Consider the following 25,028-nt stretch of genomic DNA (forward strand, 5'->3'; position numbering starts at 1 on the left):
TGCCTGTGGTGAGTGAGCATGCATTTTTTTTTAAAGTTTACTCCTTTTGGAAAAAGCACTCTGGGATGTTCTACAAGCAGCAAAGACTGTTTGAATTTAAGCATATATCAAAATTATTCATGTTTTCTCTCGGCTGGCCTCGAGGAACGCGTGTCAGAACGTGTACATGAAAAACTAGACGTGCAGTTTGTTGTCCCGTTTGTTGGTTCTTCAGCACAAACCAGCTTTGGGTTTTTCTGGGCCTCTTTTTATGTCTGTGTGCTTTGGACTGCGTGTTTGACAGCACTGTGGGGAAGTTTTATGTTCGAATGTGGCCTCAAGTGCAGCTCGTATGCTGTGGTTGCTTGTTTTAGAGCAAATGCTGTTTCAAAATGTCCGGCATGGCCTTTAAAACCACTGTTACAGTAGGATTTCAGTGAAATTCGCTATAAAACAATACACTAACCAGCAGACGTCCATCTTGATCTGGGTTATATTGATTTTCATGAGAAAGCATGCGCTGCAGTTCAAGAAAAACATCGAGCATACCAAACTTCAGCGGATAACAGCATAGTGTTGGGTCTGTTTTCAACTATTGATTTAATTGACTGCAGCTGTCAGGGACATTCGACCCGTCAAACTTCAGACTGAAACTCCTTCTAATTAACTACAGAAGATAAATGACTGACACTCTGGTTCTTCTGGTACGTGCCTGCCATACTTTGGTTTGAATGCACAGTATTGTTGTGGGGTTACATCACCAGCCTTTCCTGTATATCTTGACACATAAGGCATGCAGTGACTGTGAAGAGCAATTCAATGCTCCAAAAGCCACAGTCCCTTTGGAGCAAAGGGACCGTTTGCCGTGTGGCCACAGCAGCCTGCACGCTTTCTGCTCTCAGGGACGCTCCTAAAACGATGGAACCGTTGAGTTCTGGAGTCGGACGTGCAACAAGCTAACGTTTAATTGAGCATCCATCCATCCAAACGGACGCTGTCGAAAAAGATCAATACACTCAGAGAAAGTTCGGGGTCAAGAAAGACCAAGAAAGCGAGAGAGCTAGAGGTGTTTGTGTCAAGGAGGGAGAGAGCAGGAGAAAGCATCTGGGTTGCAGGCCGGCCCTTGACAAGGGGACGGCCTCTATGCATATTTTGCCCTCTTCTCTCTGGCATTTATCATCAGTAATTGGCTATCTGAGCAGCAGATCATGTTTTGTCCACAATGATTTTCTGTCGCCCTCCCTGAATTATGCTGCGCCCCAGTTTGTGAGATATTTGACAGAAGAGCATAAAAGGTTCATACATTTTTAAACAGATGATCCGATAATAAGCAAACGCACATGCCCGCGGGAGATACAGAGAGACAATTCCCCCCATCCCCACCCCCGTCATCCTCCAGAGGTAAAAGGTGAATACTGTTTAACTGTAAGTCTCCGGGGACTCTAAGTAGGACATTCTCTGTGTGGAAATGTGGAGATGAATGCCCCTCAGAGAGCAGACGCATGAGAAAGTGTAACAGCGAAACACAACCAGGTCTACTACATGCTCACACCAACACATGCACACAAGTATATGACCTACTTGTTTCCCATTCATTCATAACAAGCAGTATTTTAATGAGCAATACTTAAAAAAATCTCTTTTTTTCAGTGCCTACTTGTTTCATCGATGACTTTGTACTTGAGAATAACACTGAATACTGAAAAACTTCATTACTCATCACAGGAAGCACTGTCGTATAATGTCTTTGTTATCTCCGCGGGGCCCTTTAAAGTCTGATATCAGAGATGTCTTTAGGAGGATGTGGAGTTTGAAAGACACGGTTATTTACCATGCTAAAAGGGGCTGTTGATTGCATTCTGGGAGATCAAGTGTGATGGAGTTTGACTCATATTAGAGACTTAATAGTCAGCTTTGATTTTAACCAGTTTTTAATTTCTTTCATTTAAGAGCCCTAATTCTCTAAAAGATCCTCCTACTCTTGGGTCACTGAATAGTTAAGCCTGTCTGTATTAAAGTGGAGCCTAAAGACGTCCCTAATTACATCTCACATTAATTTCTTTACTGTCGTAAAGAAGTAGATGGGCAAGGAGGAGTTCCCATCAGTCACTGAGCCTCTGGCTTTCAGCGCACAGTAGTAGATGAGAATGTACAAGGATATATTAATAATGAACTACCGCAGCAGCCCCAAACAACGTGGGCTGTGTTGCTGTCGGTTGCGTAACTCCACCAGAATAGTCAGATCTCTCTCATTATTCCTTCCTGGGCCCTCAGTGGGCTAATTCCCCCGCTCTTGTCATCTCCTTCATTTCACTGAGCGCTCGAGAAGCGGCATCAGCCCTCATCCCTGAGGGGCTGTAAGCAGGCTGGCACCGCCACCACAGCGCCTATGCCGCTGTGCAACTAAGAGAGGAAAGCAGGGGCCGACCCACCCACGGCTGTGTGTCAGAGTTCACACAGCAGCGGCGGGGATTCGTACCTTGCATGCAGTGTGTGCCAACCAAATGACTTATGCGATTAGGTCCCTGCAAACCACATCTTGGCTCAATCAAATAACTGAGTTACTGAGTAATTTTAGTTATATAAGATTATGTAGGATGTACATGTACATGTAAATCCTCTCTATAAGTAGGCGAAATAAAGCCAGAAGGGCAGCTGAGGGTCAGTGAGAGTGACTAAAGGCATCTGCTGGAACTGAATGTACCTCCACAGCCTGTAATTTTCACCTCAGCCTCAGCTGTCTATGTGGGGAAGTAAGGAGGCTTAATGGGAGTTTATTTTATCATACTGTGCTATTATTGCCCCGATGGCCTAACACATAACCCACCCAGGACCTCGGCACAGTGAACGCACACAGACTGACAGACACAACTGTCAGTCTCAGTTCATCCAGTGCTATCTAACGCCACTCAGCTGTTTGGATCAGCTGAGTGTGTTCGATTCTGCGCGCAGGCATGTAACCAAACACATGTTCGAGTGCAAGCAGATGCTCTTTGGTGTTAATATTGTTATGGAAGCCAATCTGTTGTAATTGTCTCCTTTCTCAGTGGGATTTTTCTCCTGTGTCTGTTTTTAATGAGCAGCAGCGGAGGTTGTTTATAATTCTGTGTTTTCAAGGTTTTTTTTTTTTAGCATCCTTTAACTAGTTTTTGCTCATTGATTTGGATGCTTTAGTCCATGTGTGTTAGCATCCACGACACTAATAGCTGAACTGACTCTTGGTGTATAACATAGTAGTTTTAAAAAGTGTCTTTGAATACAATTATCTGCAGAATACTGAATTGATTTGCTAAAAAAAAAAGAAGAAGAAAAATCTAGTTATAGCTTCTCGTGAGGGAGCATTTGGTGCTGCTAGTCTCTGTTTTAATAAATCTTGAGGTTACACTGTAAATGTCCAGGAATAGGGGAAATGCTTGCACCACCACTGGTGTCTGTTAATTGTCCTGTTAATTTTCTGCCAGTATTTAATGGATTTTTATTGAAGTGTATGGGCATTTCTATCATTGGTAAACAGTAAAATTACATGCATAGTTGAAAGGGAAAAAAAGGAAATAATCCATCCATCCAGCCATCTTCTTCTGCTTATCCGGGGCCGGGTCGCAGGGGCAGCAGCCTAAGCAGAGAAGCCCAGACCTCCCTTTCCTCGGCCACCTCCTCCAGCTTGTCCGGGGGAACACCAAGGTGTTCCCAGGCCAGCCGAGAGATATAATCTCTCCAGCGTGTCCTGGATCTGCTCCGGGCCTCCTCCTGGTGGGACATGTCCCGAGCACCTCACCCAGGAGGCATCCTTGTCAGATGCCCGAACCACCTCAGCTGGCTCCTTTCGATGTGGAGGGAAAAAAATCCTTTGTTTTTAAAAGGGTTCATTAAACTGTATTCTTACAGAATTTTTTTGTTGCTTTCTTCAGTGTATAAAATTATTCACTCCTCTTCCAACTGTTTAATGTTTCATTTCAGTCTTTGCTACCAGTGGCTGAGATCAGATCAGATAAGCGTCACTCAGGTTATTTCACCTGTCATCGCTACGAGTTGCTGAATTTTATTGGTGTCCTATGGTCACCACATTGCTGCTGTCTTCCTTCTTGCGTGTGTCCTTTCAGAGTGTGATAGATATCATTTTCAACAAGTGGTTTGAAACTAGAAGACAAAGTTTTATTTACATTCCGTTGCAGATATGGACATAGACAGCTGGAGATCCGACAGCTGAGTAGTCATTTCTGTTTTACATATTTGAAGTCCACCACCTGGGATGCATCCATAGTTTGATTTCCGCATGGACCCTCACGCTTAATATCCGATGCTGAAATTTGTTACTCAGACTCCAACTCTGAGGGGACCAAAGCAAAAATCAAGGCTTAAGGCTGTTTTCACATGGTTTGTAGTCATACAATGCACATTCAGTCCAATTATTGGTCTGATGTGTCTGAAGTGGGAACAACATATAGAAATAAGAAGGTGCTGTCTTCTGGACTTGTAGATAAAGGATCTGTCCAACTGAGGTCTTGATTCATTCTATGTCTCGTTGCTACGGTTTGTAAACCCAGCCACATCCAAGAATGAGAAGCATGTCCCGCTACAGGAAGACTTTTAGCTCAAACTTGAAGTGTACACCTGGTAGTTGGGTCAGATTGAGATTGGATCACGCCATGGAGTCTGTTTGGAACTGGACCAAAACCACATCCCTCTTGGTGCATTTATTTTGGGCTGCATCTGAGTGTGATTACAGTATTCACATCTGCACCAACGAACCGCACCAAGGGTGAAAATGAACAGAGTTCCCTTTAAAGAACTAACTAGTGTAGCACAGATTTAAAACCCACTTGAGCAGCTATGATATCCTGGCATCTGGCGTAAAACTAACACAACATTTCATAAAAAGATCATCAAACAAACAATCAAACATGGTGGTGGTAGTGTGATGATCTGGGGCTGTTATGCTGCTTTGGGACCTGGATGACTTGTTGTAAATGAACATGTCCTGATCCTCAAGTGCACTTTCGCTACGCAGCAGGACGATGATTAGAAACACATCAGCAAGTCCACCTCAGAATGTCTCAAAAAACAGAAAAATGCTAGAAAACCCTCCAATGTGGCTGAATTAAAACAATTATGCAAAGAAAGGTGGTCCAAAATTCCTCCATAGCGATGCGAACCACTCGTTACCAATCATGGCAAATTCTTGATTGCAGTTCTTGCTGCCAAGAATGGCATGAAAAATTAGGTATAGGGGGCAATTAATTTTTCAAACAGGGCCATGTAGGTTTGAATAACTTTTTCTAAAAAAAAAAAAATTCATTTAAAAACTGCTTTTTAATTTGACTCGGGTTATCTTTGGCTAATATTAATATTGTGGACAGATTTGCCCAAACTGACAACAGTAGTAGTTTTATGTTAACATTAATTTTAATATCTTTGGGTTTTGTCACACATAGCACGATAGCTTGTGATTTCGGAAATTGTAAGTATTTCCCTCCTTCGTTCAAATCCTAGTTGTAGATATAGCACATTGCTGCAGGGATTCCTTCCACACTTACTGTGCGCAACAAGGAATCCCCCCTTTCTGTTCTGGTAGTGGTAGCATGGGACAGAAACAGCTTCTTCACATGATTCTGAAAGCTGTTTGCTGAAGCAATTAGATCCCAAGCTGCAGGCGAATAGTGGATTACCTATTGGTGTACGTGTTTGTGTGAGAGCCCCGTTCTTCAGTCTGGCTGCAGGTGAATAAGGATTTTATCTGAGCTTTAAACAGCTTCTAATGAAAACACCCCACTCTCAAAAATCTCAGTGAGGGGTGGCAGCAGATAATCTGTGAAATTACGCCCTGTTCCCTGAAGGAATAGCAGGATTTTAGCATGTGATATTTGTTGTCAACTTGTGTCACATTTCACCATCTGAAAGCTTTTGTTCAGTTATACAGAACAGAAGACACGTTGAAGTCTTCCTATTTGTTGATTGTCTGTGAACTAGCTGAGTGTACTATTTAAATCCGACCTCTTTTCCATCTAAATTATTAAAGCACCACATTCACATGCACTGTTCTCACATTTACCATCATACCCCCAGGTACTGTACACTTTACCCGCCTGGCTGCTTAGCTAAGTGTTACTGGAGTGCCGTCAAAGCATGTCGCAAAGGCACTACTAATATCACTATAATGGTATGTAATCCTTCTCACTAATAAAAGTGCTCTTTTGATTGGCCGAAGGTTGTCCTGCACTCAAGTTGTCTAAGTTACATAATTTGTTTTGTTAGCAGCCAGTAGTTTGCCTAAATTTGGATGGTAAGCCTTCAGCTGCAGATAGGATTTGGATTTAAGGGCTAGAATGCTCCATTTACTCAGTCAAACAGGATAACCGAAGGACCTGAGAGTGTGGAGGCTTTTAAACTGTTTGGGAAAAACGGACAATAAAATTCAAATAGCGAGTAATATAAAAACTCTAAACTGCTTTGCTGCTAAATATAAATACTTATGTTTCTATAAGTGTTTATTATACATAAAATGAAAATGATCAACTAACTAGCAAAGCTTTGTCTTAGGGCTCAGCTTCCAATCCAAAACTGCTGTTCAGTGTAGCTGTTTTTGATGGCTTGCAGCTGATCTTGTGATCCTTTCTCCCCATTTTTCCTTCACCTGAGGTATATGCTTTGCCTTTACTTGGAATGCCATCCTTTTCCATGGCAAAACCGTGGATTTAAGACTTAAAAGTGCTGATCCACAAGCCAATTAAGCATTCATACTTAATTGCACATTGTTCCTTTATATGCTGGTGAGAAAAGAACATCGTCTGCAAAAGGAAGCACGATTGAACGTAATGGCGTGACATCATCAGGGTGAGGGGTTTAATTCCACAATGAAAAGAACTTGGCTCTTTGGCAATGAGAAGAGGCAGTTTAAGTGGCTCCTGTTAAAGATGTCCTTGGGGCAGCGCCAGCTGGAGGTTTACCTGGCATGATGAACTGAGACAAAATCTTGAGGTTGACTCATGACCCACTGGAATGATCATACATACCTGCTGGCTTGGGTTTGATCGCCAAAGATGAGCTGAGAGCTGCGAGGATCTATCACAAATGGGCTTCTCTGTCACCTTTTAAAAAGTACTATGAGAAGAGGAAGATACTAAAAAGACAACAAAAACTACATTGTTGTAGCAGTGCTCCCTTGTTATAACAATTAACACTGTGAGTAAATTGTTAACTAATAAAAATAATGGCCAAAAGCATGTATCATAAACAAAAATAAACCTTGAATTGTCTGCCTCTCTGGGCAGTTTCACCCAGAGGGAGATGGATCAAGAGTGATGGACATCCTAATATAATACTATAAGACCTTATGTGGCATTTTTTGTGCCTTTAAAGGAACAGCAAAAGAGGCCAACTCAAAAGTCTCAAGGTAAGGCAGAGATCACAATCCCTCTTGGAGCCTGGAATTATTCCACACTGTGGGTCACAGGGTGATTATCTCTTCCTGTCAAGAATGCTGAGAATTTCCTGCATCCCCCTCACCACCTCCTCTTCCGGCCGTGTTAGTGGTTGTGCCTGAACATGTGGCAGAGAGCTCGGGCCTGGCCGTCTCTGTTTGAGTAGCGTGCTTTTTGCTACTGTTACCTAACGTTCAGCTGGAGCTTTAACATAAGCACTGAATTGAAGAGCCGTTTACGCAGTTCTCAGATCAAGCAGGGATGCTGAATCGGTTGAAGCGTATTCAGCAGGGCAAATAATGTGCACCTGCACACATTATTATAAGAGGCTACAGACATGGCCTGATATTGCTCTCTGTTCTTTGAGCTTTGTGTTGGAAAAGGACACTTTCATGCATCACCTTTTACCCTAGATTATGTATCTGTTGCTAACTAAGCCACATACTGCTGAAGTGCTAACTAATTATTATACAGTGGGGCAAAAAAGTATTTAGTCAGCCACCGATTGTGCAAGTTCCCCCACTTAAAATGATGACACAGGTCAGTAATTTGCACCAGAGGTACACTTCAACTGTGAGAGACAGAATGTGAAAAAAAAAATCCATGAATTCACATGGTAGGATTTGTAAAGAATTTATTCGTAAATTAGGGTGGAAAATAAGTATTTGGTCACCTCAAACAAGGAAAATCTCTGGCTCTCACAGACCTGTAACGTCTTCTGTAAGAAGCTTTTCTGTCCCCCACTCGTTACCTGTATGAATGGCACCTGTTTGAACTCATCATCTGTAAAAAAGACACCTGTCCACAGCCTCAAACAGTCAGACTCCAAACTCCGCCATGGCCAAGACCAAAGAGCTTTCGAAGGACACCAGGAAAAGTATTGTAGACCTGCACCAGACTGGGAAGAGTGAATCTACAATAGGCAAGCAGCTTGGTGTGAAAAAATCAACTGTGGGAGCAATCATCAGAAAATGGAAGACATACAAGACCACTGATAATCTCCCTCGATCTGGGGCTGCACGCAAGATCTCATCCCGTGGGGTCAAAATGATCATGAGAACGGTGAGCAAAGATCCCAGAACCACACGGGGGGACCTGGTGAATGACCTGCAGAGAGCTGGGACCAAAGTAACAAAGGTCACCATCAGTAACACACTACAACGGCAGGGAATCAAATCCCGCAGTGCCAGACGTGTTCCGCTGCTGAAGCCAGTGCATGTCCAGGCCCGTCTGAAGTTTGCCAGAGAGCACATGGATGATACAGCAGAGGATTGGGAGAATGTCATGTGGTCAGATGAAACCAAAGTAGAACTTTTTGGTATAAACTCAACTCGTCGTGTTTGGAGGAAGAAGAATACTGAGTTGCATCCCAAGAACACCATACCTACTGTGAAGCATGGGGGTGGAAACATCATGCTATGGGGCTGTTTTTCTGCCAAGGGGACAGGACGACTGATCCGTGTTAAGGACAGAATGAATGGGGCCATGTATCGTGAGATTTTGAGCCAAAACCTCCTTCCATCAGTGAGAACTTTGAAGATGAATCGAGGCTGGGTCTTCCAACATGACAATGATCCAAAAAACACCGCCCGGGCAACAAAGGAGTGGCTCCGTAAGAAGCATTTGAAAGTCCTGGAGTGGCCTAGCCAGTCTCCAGACCTCAACCCCATAGAAAATCTGTGGCGGGAGTTGAAAGTCCGTGTTGCTCGGCGACAGCCCCAAAACATCACTGCTCTCGAGAAGATCTGCATGGAGGAATGGGCCAAAATACCAGCTACTGTGTGTGCAAACCTGGTAAAGACCTATAGTAAACGTTTGACCGCTGTTATTGCCAACAAAGGTTATGTTACAAAGTATTGAGTTGTATTTTTGTTATTGACCAAATACTTATTTTCCACCCTGATTTACGAATAAATTCTTTACAAATCCTACCATGTGGATTCATGGATTTTTTTTTTTCACATTCTGTCTCTCACAGTTGAAGTGTACCTCTGGTGCAAATTACTGACCTGTGTCATCATTTTAGGTGGGGGAACTTGCACAATCGGTGGCTGACTAAATACTTTTTTGCCCCACTGTAAACGTAGAGCCTTCGTTCAAGTCTATCCGCCTCTGTTTTTAATGGCAAGTGCTGCCCTTTAACCTTTCTCTGTTATTCCCAGAGCTGACGAAAGTTGCATTACTATGCAAGGCGGGCTGACTCCACATTCCTCAGCAAGGACACTGATAGAAACGTTTCTGTGTGCCTCAGTGTGTGAAGTATGCTATTTGTTGATCACTGTGTACTTGGCTCTCTGCCTAAACATGTGAACATATGCTACATGCATGCACGAATGTGTGTGTACAGTATGTGTGTTTGCTCAGGCTCCAGCAGCAGTCAACTCTCAGCTATGTTGTTTGTGTCCAAGGCAGAAAGGAAAGCTCTGTTTGTGTAGGGTGGTGGTGCAGGAGGAGGTGGAGTAAGAATCAGACCCAAGTATAGGCTGTTTCACCACAGTAACTCTCTCTCCACCCATTCTACGCCCTTCTCTCCCTCTGCGTTCTCTCCCTCGTGCACTCCCACCTGCTTTTTCAGGAGGCCGACTGGGGCACCAGAACGGGGCGGGAAAATGTAGACGGCCTCAAAATGGAGGAGCGGAGAATTACACGAAGGCGTTTGGGGCCAACTTAATAAAGAGGGGAGGTGATTGAATGTCTCAAATGGGACATATCAAAAGATATGATCACAGAGTTGACGTTTTTATGTTTTTAATACGGTTTTCTGCAACCGCCATAGGTTTGTTCAATTTTAAAACATATCTGTCCTGGAGATTTCTCCCTATGTCACAAAATAACGAAAGCAAATGGAATTTATATTGTGGTGCGTGAAGAATGACATTTTCCAGAAACGCTAACCTTGTTACTTCAGGCATTACTTTGTCTGTGAATTATCCAGAGTGACACGGTTTAGGAACAAGATGCTGCTGTCATTTTTCACCTGAGTCATTGATAAAGTCATTAACAAAGTAAAGGCTAACAAGTGTTTCGCTTTCTGATTAAGTAATTATAGGTGTTATAGTGTTTCTGCACTAGAAGTTCAAGTCAAAAAGTCAATCTGGCCAAGTGATTTCCCCCGTGTGATGAAACTCTCCGCAAATGAATCTGTGGATGGCAAAAGCCTGCTAAGCCCCAAAAGGGGGATTTAGCTGTTTTTAGCTTGCAAGTTTAGCACATCCAGCATTGCTTGGATGCATTCAGGAACCAATTTGCAACTCTTCACAGCAATAGATAAATTGAAGTAAAGACAAACAAATACTGTCAGTCAGCATGGAGAGGAATGCTAGAATATGTGTTTGCTAAATCAATAGCACAGCATCAACAAACAGTTTGGTGGCTCTTGGGACACCAGTGTTCCTCCTTGGGATTATGGCTCACAAGGACACAGTTAGCATTTAGTTTCTTATGGAGCTTATACTATGGAGCTTATACTATGCGTTTAATTCCACCAAGCTACGTATATGACTTTATGTGGACTGTTTGTGTATGCATATGTGATTGGTGACCTTTATCTACTGAGGTTAATGCTTTCAGCGAGTGCAGTGGGTCTTTCCTATAATCAAATGAATTCCCGTTGTGCTTCAAACAGTAATGCGCTGTCTCTGTACCAGAGTGTATTTACTTTTATATCCGCAAAGAGAAATATAGAATGTCAGCCGACAGACTTTAAACTGTGGATCATGTCTGCATGGGCAAAACATCTCCTTCAGTATTTTAGTAACACAGCAGGTCGCCTTTCTTTTCCAACCATATAGTTGTGTTTGTTTACTGAAGTGCTGCTTCTCTGGAACATCTATCAGAATAGAGGAAGAGCCACACCGAGCTTTGGACTACAAAGATGACGAAAACAAAGAAGACGAACTGCCCACAGCCTGTCAGATCCAGTCTGAGCAACCCGAGGATAGTTCCAGGCGTCTGTCTGAAGGCTCTCAGAACAGGAGCAAGCTGCAAACAGCCCAAGCATGCATGGCTAACTGTGCTGCCTGTGTCACACGGCTGTATGAACACGTTAACAAAACAGTAGCAAACAGGGACACTGTTGGATGCCTTGAAAACAGTGATTTCAGCTAAAGCCAGCCTGTGGACGCTTTGAAGACTTGAACAGATTTGGGATTTCCAAGTCCGAGAAATCACCTTTAAAGCAATTAAGCTGGCAGAACGTCTGCTTCGGGAACACCTTGTGATAATTGCACTGTCAGAATTTAGCCATTGTAGTACCGCTGCTCAGATTTCTATTTTTATGCTCTAATCCTCACTAGCAGAAAATGTAAAAAAAGAACATTAATAGAGGCCTTAAAGACTATTCAAGACTGCTTGTTTCTGTTCTGTCGGTGTGAAAGTAGGCCATGGGCTTCAGAGACTGAAGGAGAAATGATGTAACTAGGGACATACATGTGTATGTTGTTTTCTCCCAGGAGCCTCTGATCAACCCTTCTTGGCAAACACATAAATTTTACTTAATTCTTGTCAAATAACAGAAATTATCTAAGATCTATCTTTCTAGACAGTACACTTTAATCTATGTCTTGACCTCTCTTCTTCTCCTGATGTTAATTAACTGGACTACCTTCCCCAGAGGGCTCTCTCAGACGGGCTATTTTTATCCCAGTGCTCTGTATTGCATGAACTGATGCCTCACTATGTGGTACATCTCAGCTCCTTTTGTCACCATAATGCAGTTATGCACGTGAAACACAGTCCAGCCCCAACGCAGAGGATCGCTCTGTTGTTTCTACTTCAGACATTCGAACAGCAGCATTTGATACACTGAGAGGAGGAAATGTTGAAAAGTCTAAAAGCTGTAGGTGTTTTCTCATGTTTGTATTTTGATGTTGACACCGTTTTTGAAAATGGTAAACCAAGTTCTATCGCTCATTTGGTCAGAGGCACGGATCACTCAGGTTGTTTAGTATAATAGGGATAGATGGTGGGCAGTGTGTCACACTTCTTTACAATGAGCCACTTTAGCTGTTTCCCACTAATTTCAATCAACGCTAAGCAAACCGTCTGCGAGCTATAACTTCCTACTCTCTGCTTTCCAAAGTCAAACGCCATCCATTTATCTCTCCATATCCTTAACTGCTTAAGTATATGAGTTGCAAGTAGGCTTGGAGTCTATCTTGCATGATGATGAGCAAGAGATAAGGTGCACCGGGGATTGGTCGCCAGTCTCCAAAGTCATATTAGTAGCGATTTCAGTGCAGGTCTTTAAGGTAAAAGAATATCATGTAACCGCTCTCCTCTCTTACCCCTTTGGCTTTTATTTCTTTCAGTCTCCCAGTCCAACAGCAGCCTAAAGAAGCATCGGAGCCGGAGCATTTTCAGCCCCTTCTTCTGCTGCTTCCGCAACTACAATGACTACCACGTGGAGCCACCACCTGCCAACAACAAGACACTTTCTCTGCCCCCGCCCCCAGAGGAGAACGGCAGTCCTCCCAAGGTAAAGCTCATTTATCTCTCCTGTCAGAGTTGGCCGCAATCCAGATTCCATACCACTTACATCTTACGTGTCCAAACACAAGAATTAGTTCATATTTTATGACTGAAGTGCTAGTTCGACTGGAGTTCCAGTAACAAGTAACATTTGTTTGGTTTTGTTACAGAGACCTTGTTAGGGTTTGCCTTTTCCTGCAGAGGGCTGAGGCGCACTCAGCCTCGCTGAGCTCCCTCAAATTTTTCCAGCTGCTTCAAACCCGTTGAACCCAGAGGTTGTTTACCATCCACTGCTTGAAAAATACGGGCTCACTTCCCATCTTGCATTCTTCGATATCTGCCTACGCACACAACTGCACACAAAATAACACACTGAGCACGCCGAGAAGCTCCAAAAAAAGACGCGCACTGGCTCTTTCTCGCGCACGAACCCACTACAACGCATGTACGGACACACACAAACACACATATGCACTCGAAAAACCCTCCTGCTTCTCTAATCCCCATAAAGTGGGCCTTGTGTGTTGGGGGGTGATGGATTGCTTGGCACCCATGCCTCCCCCTCTCCTCACTACACTCTGACCAGTGTAGTGAGGATGTGTGAAGAGAACGTTCTGGCTGTGGAAAAGACGCCAAACCCTGAAGCTCCTCTACAAACACAGTGTTCTGCTGCCAAGGCAGGTACACGGGGCTAAAAATGGAGCAGACGTATCACATTTCCACTCCTGTTTACCTGTAAATGTCTCTCATTCAGGGGAGGAATGTGTGGCCCTTTACAGGCACTATACATGTGGTCAGTAATGACCCGCTCTGGACCTCCTCTTAACAAATGAGTTCCCGTTAATTTAGAGTGAACCGAGCGAACCTCGCCATAAAAAGCCTTGTTATAGTACGCGGCTGATTTTTGAGCTGGGTCCGTGCCCACAGTCCCTCCCAACAGTGTACTGTTGCTGGATTTCTGGCCAGCCGTATTTGTTACTATGGCAGCTGTGTTTGTTTTTGACTGAGTTGTTCTCACTTTCCTCTCACCATGTGTACTACACATCCCTTCCCTCTGTCTCTCAGGCTTGCTTTCTCCCCGTCCCATTTGCTGATTGGAATATTGACGTTGTCGATTTCTTTTTCACGGTTTTTCTTTCGCTTCCCTCTTTCTCCCCCTCCCCCCTTGTTTTTCCACCCTGTCTCCCTTAATCTCTTTCTCTTTTTCTCTCTCTTTGCTTGTTTTCTCCAGTGTGACCAGGTCCAGGTCATCCCCATACCCAGTGTATGTATTATTATCTTTTGTTTTTCATCATCTTGCTCCAGCTCGCTAACCTCCTCCCTCTGCTTGCTGTGCCTCATCATTCTTGCTGCATGCAGCTGTTGACACGGAGGTGATTTTTCTTTGCTGTCAGATGAAATTTTGCACTGTCCCCTCTCGCATGATCATGTGGCTTTCAAGGCTTTCCTTTGTGCTGCTTTGTCTCCACTCACAGGACTGATAGAAAGAAACAATTCAGTTCCATCTGCTGTCACATGATTTATGTGTGGCTTTGTTGTCTTTTCCATCTCTACCCTGCGTCTCCAACTATTGAAAGAGAAGAACATGAGAGCGATTTTTCTCCGTAGATCAGATCGCAGCTCCAGTTTTGGGTAAATAAGTGGACAGACCTGATTGAATTAGGCGTTCGTCTTCATAAAAAAAAACTGTTTTATTGGGATTATGCAATCAATGTTAGTCCATTGAAGGGGGGCTTGGTTTCAGCGACTTGTGCTTCATCTGATGTTCACCAGAAAAGGGGAATCATCTGATCCCTGCTTTGTTTGTGCTGAAACGGCAATTCATTTAGCTATTTTGGAATCTATGCGGTGCCTGTGGTTCACTGTAATTTAGGATATTCACACTCACAGCATCCCATATCGCAGCCAAGCTTTAAACTACACCACCCAGCAGACACCTCCCTGCAATAACAGGAAATGCATGCGGCGGTGAGGTCTGCTCTTTGTCTTGACGGGTAGGTCCAAACAGACGGCTTTAAGATCTGCGTCTGAACTGGACGGGTCACAGCTGCGTCGATTGTTGTTGTAACACAGTGTTAAAAGAAGAGACAAAATATTAAAACACGGCAAATATCACAGTAGCAAGCAGAGTCCCAATAACAAAAGCTCATCAGAAATACAGAAAGATGTCAAAAATAACAAACTTTAATTTCAGGTTAATCTTCCCTGATCAGAAAACATCCAATTTAGACTAACTTGAAATGTTTATAACAATATAAACAAAGTATGGAGACATTTCTTATTAAATCTTTTTACCTCAAGATTCTAATAATTTATTTTAGAGCTTTATAAATAAATAATTAAAAAATAAAACATCTAAAACAATAAGACACGTATCACTTGCAGTACTTTGCAAAAGTCTTGCGTCACCTCTCATTTCTTTATAATTTGCTTTTAAGGAGACCGGCTCTTTGTTAAAGTGATCTTGAGCAATAGTTCACAGCTTTTTCACTCACTTTTTACTCCGGTCCTCGTGTCTCACTATTTCAGAGGAATATCTTTTTCTTAATCCACTTAACACTAATCATTCAAGCATAAAAAAACACACCTAACTCAAAGGACGCGTCGGTGTTGTTTCTACACATAACAGACAACTTAGCAACGAGTCGATTTTAAATTGGACCTTTAGGCAACTTCTTATTAGCATCCTGTTGCAAAAGCACAATTTATTTCCATTTCTTTAGCTGAGCCCAAGAAAAATCCCAAAGATAACACAGTCTGCCAGGCATAAAAAAGAGCTATTAGCTAAAAACTTGGCATAATCGGTATGATGTGCAGCCTGTCCTTGATAAAAATTTAAGGAAACTGGCCAAGTGGAGGACAAAAAAAGAAGTGACAGGACTAAGAAAAAAAAACTATCTACAGCAGGTGAATCTGAAAGTCATGTTCTTAAAAAGCAGGAAAAAACTGAGCAAAGACAGGACTTGATAGAGTCGATTCATCTACCGTTCACGGTGGAGGCTCTGTCATAGTTTGGGGCTGTTTGGGATCTTGTCAAAGTTGATGAAATCAGAAAAGCACCATTAGATTTTAATCCATCATGGCTTAATTTATGAGCATGATGATGATCCCAAACATACTGCCAACGTGGTAAAAGCATACCTGGACAGAAAAACACGGACTGACATCAGTCATGGACGGGCCTCCCCAGACCTCAACATTATTGAAGCAGTGTCAGATCATTTTGACAGAGAACTCAACGAAAGCCGGCCAACATCCAAAGAAGAGCTTTGAATGTCCTTCAAGAAGCCCAGAGAACTATTCCTGAAGCTTGTGGCTCAAGACTTTTGTGTGTAGCACAAATGCAAATGTTTTGGTTACTTGGCCAATTCTTGTTATTATCTCAAGTGTTGTTCTCTTACATTTATTCAGTCAGCCCGTTCTCACTCCGACCCATAATGTACTGATGATTTGTCACGTCCCGAGGCGCTCCATGGGAACACGAAAGGTGATCTTCCGCATTCCTATGCTACGCGCCGGATTGTGGATGAAATCGAATAGAATGACGTTCACGCGGTAACACGCGTTCCAGTATTCCAGCCCTAACCTTATCCCTAATATTAACCACCACCTTAATTATGTTAGATAGTGTTTTCCAAAGCGGTTTAAGTAAAATAAACATACGTGTGTAGATTCATTCCAAACGGTTCTCATGTTTTCTAATGTTTCCGAACTCGTAATATTGAGACGTGTTGGGTGGCCGAAAGCATAATATACCGACGATTTGTCACCTAGCGTAAAATGTTACGCTTTGGGAGCGAGAACGTGTTGATTCAGTAGCAGTAGTATAGACATTTGCTTCTCCTCTCTATATGCTCTAATAATAAAGTAGAATTTCTGTTGCAAGGGATTGCATGTACATGTTCTGTGGGTTCCTTGAAGACAAACTAGGACATGTTGGAATTTTCATTTCCTCATAAATCCAAAGAGGATAAATTTGTTTATTTGATCTGTTGCTTCCAGCTGATCAACTATTTTCAATCAGTTAGCACATTTAACAAGTCTGTGAGAGCGCTCCCCGGCTGTGCCTTTGGGAGCACGGTTATTTTAACTGCTGGTGAGAATGTCAAGGTCCCAGTAAGCCTTTCTTTCTTTGTTCAACCTGCATGTGTAAATCACATTCATCACGCCCTGACAGGATGCCATTCAGTGCCCTTGCTCAAAAAGAATGCTTCCTGTGATACATCAGCATGCAGTCCTGCCATTAGGCACTATAATTCAGTTATGGTGGACCAAAAAACACACACAGAAGTACACATACATGCATATGTATTTAAGGCTGGCAGAGTCGTTGATCCCAGCCTCTATGTGTGTGGATGAACGTGTAAATGCTGGTGCACGATCTGTATGTGTGTGTGTGTGGTTTGAGTGTGTGCCCCCCCATGGCCGGACCATCTGCCCCGTGCCTGCCTGTAACCTCAGGATCACCTCGTAGAGGACAATAGTGTCCCACCCGATCATAAAGACAGCACAGTCACCAGAACTCTGTCATCATGAGGTAACACAGAAAATATCAGCGCCGAGGAGAGTCCAGCAAGAAAAGCAGGCATGTCACTTTGAATATTATCATCTGAAGAAATAGCTCCTAAATTCACATACGATGGCATTTAATTGGACATCAAGTATAATGTCAGGAAAAAACTGCTCCCTGTTGATGCTCTTAACACATTCTGGGGATAGTCTGGAAATAAGCACTGGTGATGTAGAAATCAGGGTCGAGCAGAGATAATTGGAGCTCTTTTTTCCTTATGTAGGATAGTCAGATGAGCTCATATAATTTGGCCAAATCATACAGCTTGTGGCTACACACTAAATCCCTTTTCCTCTCTGTGCATCGACGATTTTCTAAGCAGTTTCAAGACTTCTTGTTAAAAAACTTTAAGTGAAATCTATATGACTTTGTGATTTTTGCATACTTTTAATAATGTAACATCTGCAATCAGAGAAGAAGCATTCCATGTTATCAAAGTGCTGATATATCTCTGAGCAGAAGCTTAGGGACACCCGCCTGCAGGTCATTAATCATGAGAAGTGTTTCTTGAGTGTCACCCAAAACACCCGAAGTGATCTTATCCAACACTCTGACTGAGCCACCAACACACCGTCAGTGTGTGTGTGTGTGCGTGTGTGGCCGCCTGTTCCCGATAATGCACTTCTCTATATGCTTACCATTAAGTATGCATGTGTGTGTTTTCTCTGCAGCCTCCAGCCAAGTTCCTCCTGCCAGAGGTCAGCATAGCAGACTATGGCAAGAACTGCGTAGTGATCGATTTGGACGAAACCCTTGTACACAGCTCCTTCAAGGTACGGCACCTCCCTACATGACCTCAAACACACTGCACTTTGAAATACGTCGACGCTGCGTTTTGTTTTTCCTCATGCTGTTGCTGTGCAGCCACAGTTGGATTAAACAGAAATAGGTCCTGAAAAATGACTCTACTGAATACGGTCTGAGGACAAATAGCATGAGCCCTGTTAGCATCACTGAGCTACACATAATCGCATGAATCTATGTCCTTCAGAGTATAAAGGGTTCTTAATACCCGTTCGAACAGGTGAGAACGAGAAAGAGCAAGAACAGCTATCTGACTGAGAAGACCTGGAAGACTGATTTTCTCATCAAGTTTCTATCCATGCATCCATTGCAAACTGGGTTTCAAGGCAGGTGAAGCATCAAGCGATCCATAAGAGAAAACAGCACAGCACAGCACACCATTGATGCACAGCATCCACATCAGTGGCCAGTTTATGCTTCTCAATTAATGTAACGTGTCTTTAGTCAGTTGGAGGAAATTCACATGGCAAACAGGAAAAACCAACGAGTTCAAACACAGAATCTTCTTTGTGGTGCTTAATATTAATTAATTAATGAATCATCAAATATCGGTATCGGTCTTCAAAATATATATCAGCCTACCGCTGCACCGCTGGGTTGCCCAACAGTTACACATGATCATACCACATCCACGTCTAATGGTTTTTTGTCATCTAATTTCATTATGATAATTAAAATAATTTGATCTCTCAAACCATAAATAATTCAAGCCAAGTTTCAAACTTAAAATTCATGACATTTGGATATTTGTGGTTTTCATTAGACTGCAATTTGTATGTAGCTTAATTGGTGCCAGCCCTGCTTTTGTTTTCAGTAGTGAGCAGTACTACTTAGAGGCTGAAAATATGCTTAAAATGCTCCATCTGTATATGTAATGGCACATATGTACAGCTATTTTTCACTCACAAACATGTTATAGTGCCTTTTTCAGCCTGCTGCAGGCACTTAAAGGGAAAGCCCAGTATAGTAGGCACTAGTACACTATCCTTGTAAATGGCTCTTGTCTCTCACCATCAAAAGCTCCCTCTACTGACACACCTGGCACACCTAGTGACCCATTTGAGCACAGCTCTGCCCCGGCTTCAACTGATCTCGTTATGCCTGTGAGTACTACCTGCGCTTGAGTGCTTTTGCGGTCAGTGTCGGCGAGCTACGCAACAAAATAGCTCAAAGTAAAGTTGAAGTAGAAGTTTTATGTTCCACTTAAGTGGAACTCCTTTTAATTAAAATGATTGTAGAGAAGAAAAAAAACTTTGAGTACATTGACTCGATTGCTTTGGACTGTAAAAGGACGAAAGGCACACAAACATTGAAGCGGACACACCCATCAGAATCACATGCCAGCAGGTCAGGGCCACACACTCACACACTCACACACAATCATACAGGCTCACCCACACACTAGGGTGTGTCCAATGCAGTGTACTCTTGGTTTGAATGGCTGTGGAATGGACTGTGCAGAAATCCTGGATCTAATACACTGCAGGCCAAAACGAGCCCAAAATTATTCTTTTTTTCCTTTTGATGAAACTCACACACCAGATACCCAGTCCATCAAAATTCATTTAGTTCACAGATCAGTGTGCGGTATGAAATGGATTCACAATGCATTAAATGGAAATACGTTGAGAGAGGAAGAGAGGGAGACAGAAAGTGGCACAACGCAGCATTTTCAGTTCCTTTCAGAAGCATAGCAGGATTTCCTGTAGCTTTCCCGTTTCAAGGTGATTTTGATGTCAAATATTAAGCATTTTCTTTCCAAAGAAAATACATGCTTTCACTGGAAATTACACAATTATAGCAGAATAACAACAACTGACAAGGGATAGAGACGCTGCACAGATGGACGTAGACTAAAAAAGAAACGTTACATAACACATCACATACTCTTGCTTTTATCCTGCATATTATGGATGGGGAGATAAATCCTGAGCCCTCTCTGAGATTAGCTGCTGTGTGTGTGTTAGATGTGCACAAGTAGCTGAAATGAATGAAGACTGATCGGCATGCTGTACACTGTAGTAATTTGAACAGCGTGCATTTGCAAAGCACTTGTCAAAAGATGTCTTGCTCAACATCTGAGCATTAAAATTCCACAACAGCCTTTTCCTCTCTTGGGATCGATTTCCCTGATATTTTTGGGACCTGGCTGCAGGGATGCAGTCCCGTCCAGCTACAATGGTATTAGTGAGATGGTAAATGGCCTGTATTTTATATAGCGCTTTACTAGTCCCTAAGGACCCCAAAGCGCTTTACATATCCAGTCATCCACCCATTCACACACTGGTGATGGCAAGCTACATTGTAGCCACAGCCACCCTGGGGCGCACTGACAGAGGCGAGGCTGCCTGACACTGGCGCCACCGGGCCCTCTGACCACCACCAGTAGGCAAGGACACCCAAGGACACAACGACCGAGACTGTCCAAGCCGGGGCTCGAACCGGCAACCTTCCGATTACAAGGCGACCTCCCAACTCTTGAGCCACGATCAACACCCGCACTTGGTGTCGCAGTCCATCTTAAAGATGTTGGATGGGGTTTAAGTCAGCACTCTGTGCAGGACATTGCAGTTCATCTGATTTATGTACTGAGAAATGGCATTGTCCGGTTAAACTGGGTCTCATCCCTGAAGCAGAAGGGCGAAAAAGTGCCAAAAACATGGTCAAGTTAAGAACTTTGGCCATGCAACATGCAAAATAATCATAAGTTGCTTCCCTAACAGTCTTTTAATACAACCTTTCTTCTTACCTTACCCAGGGACATCTAACTTCTTTTACTGTACACATATGAATATAACAGGCCAGCTAAAGTTTGAATTAATTGGAATGCTAGCCAATGAGAAAAGGTGTATTTTAAGTAATTTGTGATGTTAGGGTATGCTGTAGAATTACATGGAGATGTTTTTAATTGCACTAATTCTCATGAAGTAAAGGTGCGTAAACTTATGTAGAGCCCTGATTCTGAGCCAGAGTGTGGTCAGCAGGTGAAGCAACCCACGGTTTTGCAGAAATCCATAATTACACAACTGCCCGCATAACGTTTACCTTGGTGGCCCCCCCACATATGTAATCCTGCTGCATTTCCACATCTCTTGCCGACTCTGATCCGAGTCTGTTACAGAGCAGGGCAATTAGCAGCTGTTGTGTGTTCAGTCTTCAGATGATGGAGTGATTCAGCAGAAGAGCAGTAGGCACAGGAGCAGAGCGAAGTCTGTTTCTGCATCTCTGGCTCCGTCTGTATCGCACTCATCTCTTCCCATTCTCTTTGTGACGGTATGCTGGCATCCTTGTCCTCTTTCCAGCTTGTCACAGTTTTTATTTTTATTTTTTTAGACAGTTTTAGAAGAGCTTCAGTCATTTTTGCCCTCTGGTGTAAACATTAACCAAAGCTAAATATCATAATGCAAAACCGAGGCGTAGAATAAACACTGTTTATCTAGGGAGGCTTTTACTGTTAATTGACTCACTCTGGTGTCAGATAAAGGAAGAAGAAAGCACCTCTGGTTGTCACACTGATCCTATTAGACTCACGTATGGACATTTGGAAGGTCAAAGTGCTGCACTTTGTATTCCTATAGCAAACACCCCCTCTGCTGGATGGTACTGAACTGTATTTTCTAACTGGAGTTTAATGCCAGAATAATCGTAGTAACAACACACATGCATAACAGGAAATTTTACAGGCTTTTTAAAATGTGCATTAGTTGCGAGTACTATACATACAAGTTTTAAATAATTGCTCTGTATCTCACTATATTGTAATTAATTTAAACAAAGAAAATGCAATTAAACGTTTGGGCTTAAATACGGGAATCTTTTGATATGGTTTAACATGGTAGCATTAGCATGTTATATTAGCATGTCTATAAAGCTAAATAGCAAAAAAAAAATCACGATAACTAGACTAGCTGGTTAAGAATAGATGCTCTCTCATTTTGTCTTATCCTATATGCTAGATTTGGGGAAATAGCTTCTCATGCTCCGGTGCAGTGGCTGAGTTTAATACGTCATTAAAGCTGTAGGTAAACGTAGTTCAATTAAAAGCTAATCTGAGGAAAAAGCAACAACAAATAAACAAGTTGGCTAATTAGCCTAGCTTCGACACTCTTTAGTCTTCAAACAGTGAGGGCAGGATCTGATTTTATCTGCCAAATGTTTTTTTTTTTTGCGGGGAAGGAAGGAGCTAATTAACATTTTGATTAAAATAGCTTTTGAACTTCAAACGCTTGTTTGTGTAGCCACTGGTATTTGACTCTGTAATGCAGAATTAAGCAATAAATTCGGAAGCAAAGTTGTCGTTCCCAGACATTATCAAAGACCAAGCTTTGGAGATTTCTTTAAAATTGAGCAGTGGAATTTAAATTAAGTGATATGTCTAAATAATCTTCAGTTAGTTTTCTTTCTATACAGCAAACTATAAGCTCCTACATAAAATTGTGTGTCTCTGAAAACAAGCAGATTTTCCCTGTCACCTGTTTTTCTTCCTTTCCCTCTCTGAAATGACACCGTCGTGCCTCCTACCTAATCCTTTCATCCTCCGTCTTTACACCCTCTGCTCGTCTTCCACCCACATCCCCTCTGGCATCTATCTTCCTCTTGCCTCCTGCTCCTCTCCTCTCCCCTTTTCTTGCGTTAGGAGAAAAAAAAATGACACAAGTCATGCAGAGTAAAAAGGCAGCACTCCTCCTGTCCTCGTTCAAGTCTGTCATCTTGTTCGGCTCTCAGGTTTCTCCCCAGAGTCTCACGCCTGGTTGTTATTTAACACTGAGATACGGAGCACTGGAGCAGAGGGAACCACATTATGCTGAAAGCCTTCATCATTTGCCTGGGGCACCTTACAGGAGTTTTTAACCTGTCTCTCTTTTTAAACCACATGCAAGCTTGTGGCTGGGCTGTTTACCTGTCAGAGTGAAGTTTTTGAATCTTTTCCTTGTTTCTTGTCATCCTGCAGCCCATTAGCAATGCGGACTTCATTGTTCCGGTGGAGATTGATGGCACCGTTCATCAGGTAATACTGCACCGATATGGAGGGCTTCCAGAAAGGGGCTTGAATAAAACAATATGTGTGAATTTATAAGGGTGGAGACCTTGGTTTCACTTTACTTTCCTCTGTATTTATTATTCCCTTTTATCTCACAGCGATTTAAGCTCAAACTGTTTAGTTGTCTTTGATTTATTCTTTGAATCCTTGCTGCAGTAAAGATAACTGGACAGTGACGCGAGTGTTTCGGCGCACAATGTTGAAGCTGCTGTTGAGTTTGTAGCAGAAGAGATTGTGCACTTAGTAGAAATGTGCATAAAGGGCGGCGTCCTTTTGAAGGTTTAATTGTCTGTGTCCGGTTTGAAGCAAAGGAAGTGATATTGTAGCTGTAACCTGGTTCAAGTAATCCAGGATAGGCTTTCTGCATCTGCTTTGGCCTATGCTTGATTACTTGCACTTGGAGGCAGCAACTAACCTGCAGAGATCTACTAAGAAGGACGAAGATGACAAGCAATGAAAAATAAGACCTCAAAGCATCCAAGTATTGCTCAAATGTTTTAAGTTTCATTTTTGTATCCCAATTTTACTTAAACACAAATCTGCAAGTGGGTAAAATTGAACTGAATAGTTATAGAGCAGCTAAAGAAGATTTCAAGAAGAAGATTTCTTGTTTGGGTTTTTGCTCCAAAAAATGTATTTTGAAAATAAAAGACATAACGAAGACGTGTTCGTTACGTGTCTCGGTTTCAGGTGTACGTGCTGAAGAGGCCTCATGTGGACGAGTTCCTCCAGAAAATGGGGGAGATGTTTGAATGTGTCCTCTTCACAGCAAGCTTAGCCAAGGTTGGTTCCCAGCTGCTTTGACAGTTACAGTAATACTTCTGTTCATTTGCTGTGTGCTGCTCAACCTGATGCGCTTTGGCCTGTTTAGTATGCTGACCCTGTGGCGGACCTGCTGGACCAATGGGGGGTGTTTCGCGCCCGTCTCTTCAGGGAATCCTGTGTTTTCCACAGAGGAAACTACGTCAAAGACCTCAGCCGACTGGGCCGAGAGCTCAGCAAAGTCATCATCATAGACAACTCACCTGCCTCTTACATCTTCCACCCTGAGAATGCAGTAAGTTATTTTTTAAAGAGATTTTTGATCTAAAACATACAGATTCAAAGTCATTCAGTCTTGGTAGCAGGAAGTAGAACACTGTGGAAAAGTCTTGAACCACGCCTCGTTTGTGCATATTCTGCTTCCAAGGAACCGGATTTTCTTGGAATTTTTTAAAGTGGTCTTGAGCAATAGTTCTTCAGGCTTTCAAGGTCTTTCCTTTGGACATTTGCTGTTTTATCAACAGTCCAGTCATTGTGTCTGACCATTTTGTTCTTTCTTCAGAAGTAGGCGCCAGTTTTTTATCCACACATAACAGATAACTTAGCAAAAAACTCTTGTTCACATTTGTTCACATTTCTTTAATTAAATGTATGAAAAATGTCAAAGACAACACAGTTTCACAGACACAAATGAGTATTTTGGCATCGTCTACTAGCTAAAAACTTGGCATATCTCAGCAGTGTGTCATTAAAGAATTTGAGGAAACTGGACAAGAGAAGGATAAAAGAAGAAGAGGCATCTGGCCCTTCAGTTGATGCATCTACTGTTCACTGAAGCGGCTTCAGAAATGGTCTCAGTGGAAAAGTGGCTGTCAAGAAACCATTCATAAACGAGAAAACAGGAATAAAAGACAAATTATGCAAGAACTGGACTGAAAATCTGTCAAGGCCGAAAGGCCGGTAGGTGGGAGTGGACCCAAAAGCA

At 42.7% G+C, this 25,028-nt stretch overlaps 1 protein-coding gene across 2 annotated transcripts in view; it reads left to right on the forward strand.

Annotated features, from left to right (window-relative positions):
* Window positions 1-25,028, forward strand: part of ctdspla (CTD (carboxy-terminal domain, RNA polymerase II, polypeptide A) small phosphatase-like a) — a 35,689-nt gene that overhangs the window by 8,093 nt on the left and 2,568 nt on the right. Inside the window, exons 2-7 of one of the 2 annotated variants that reach the window (XM_026179626.1) lie at window positions 12,707-12,873; window positions 14,098-14,130; window positions 18,108-18,209; window positions 23,192-23,248; window positions 23,972-24,064; window positions 24,153-24,338. In XM_026179626.1, coding sequence (XP_026035411.1) covers window positions 12,707-12,873; window positions 14,098-14,130; window positions 18,108-18,209; window positions 23,192-23,248; window positions 23,972-24,064; window positions 24,153-24,338 — 638 coding nt within the window. The remainder of the gene's footprint in view (window positions 1-12,706; window positions 12,874-14,097; window positions 14,131-18,107; window positions 18,210-23,191; window positions 23,249-23,971; window positions 24,065-24,152; window positions 24,339-25,028) is intronic. The other variant, XM_026179627.1, reaches the window with a different exon arrangement.

Source organism: Astatotilapia calliptera, chromosome 9 (assembly GCF_900246225.1).
Source record: "Astatotilapia calliptera chromosome 9, fAstCal1.2, whole genome shotgun sequence".
Taxonomy (NCBI): Eukaryota; Metazoa; Chordata; class Actinopteri; order Cichliformes; family Cichlidae; genus Astatotilapia; species Astatotilapia calliptera.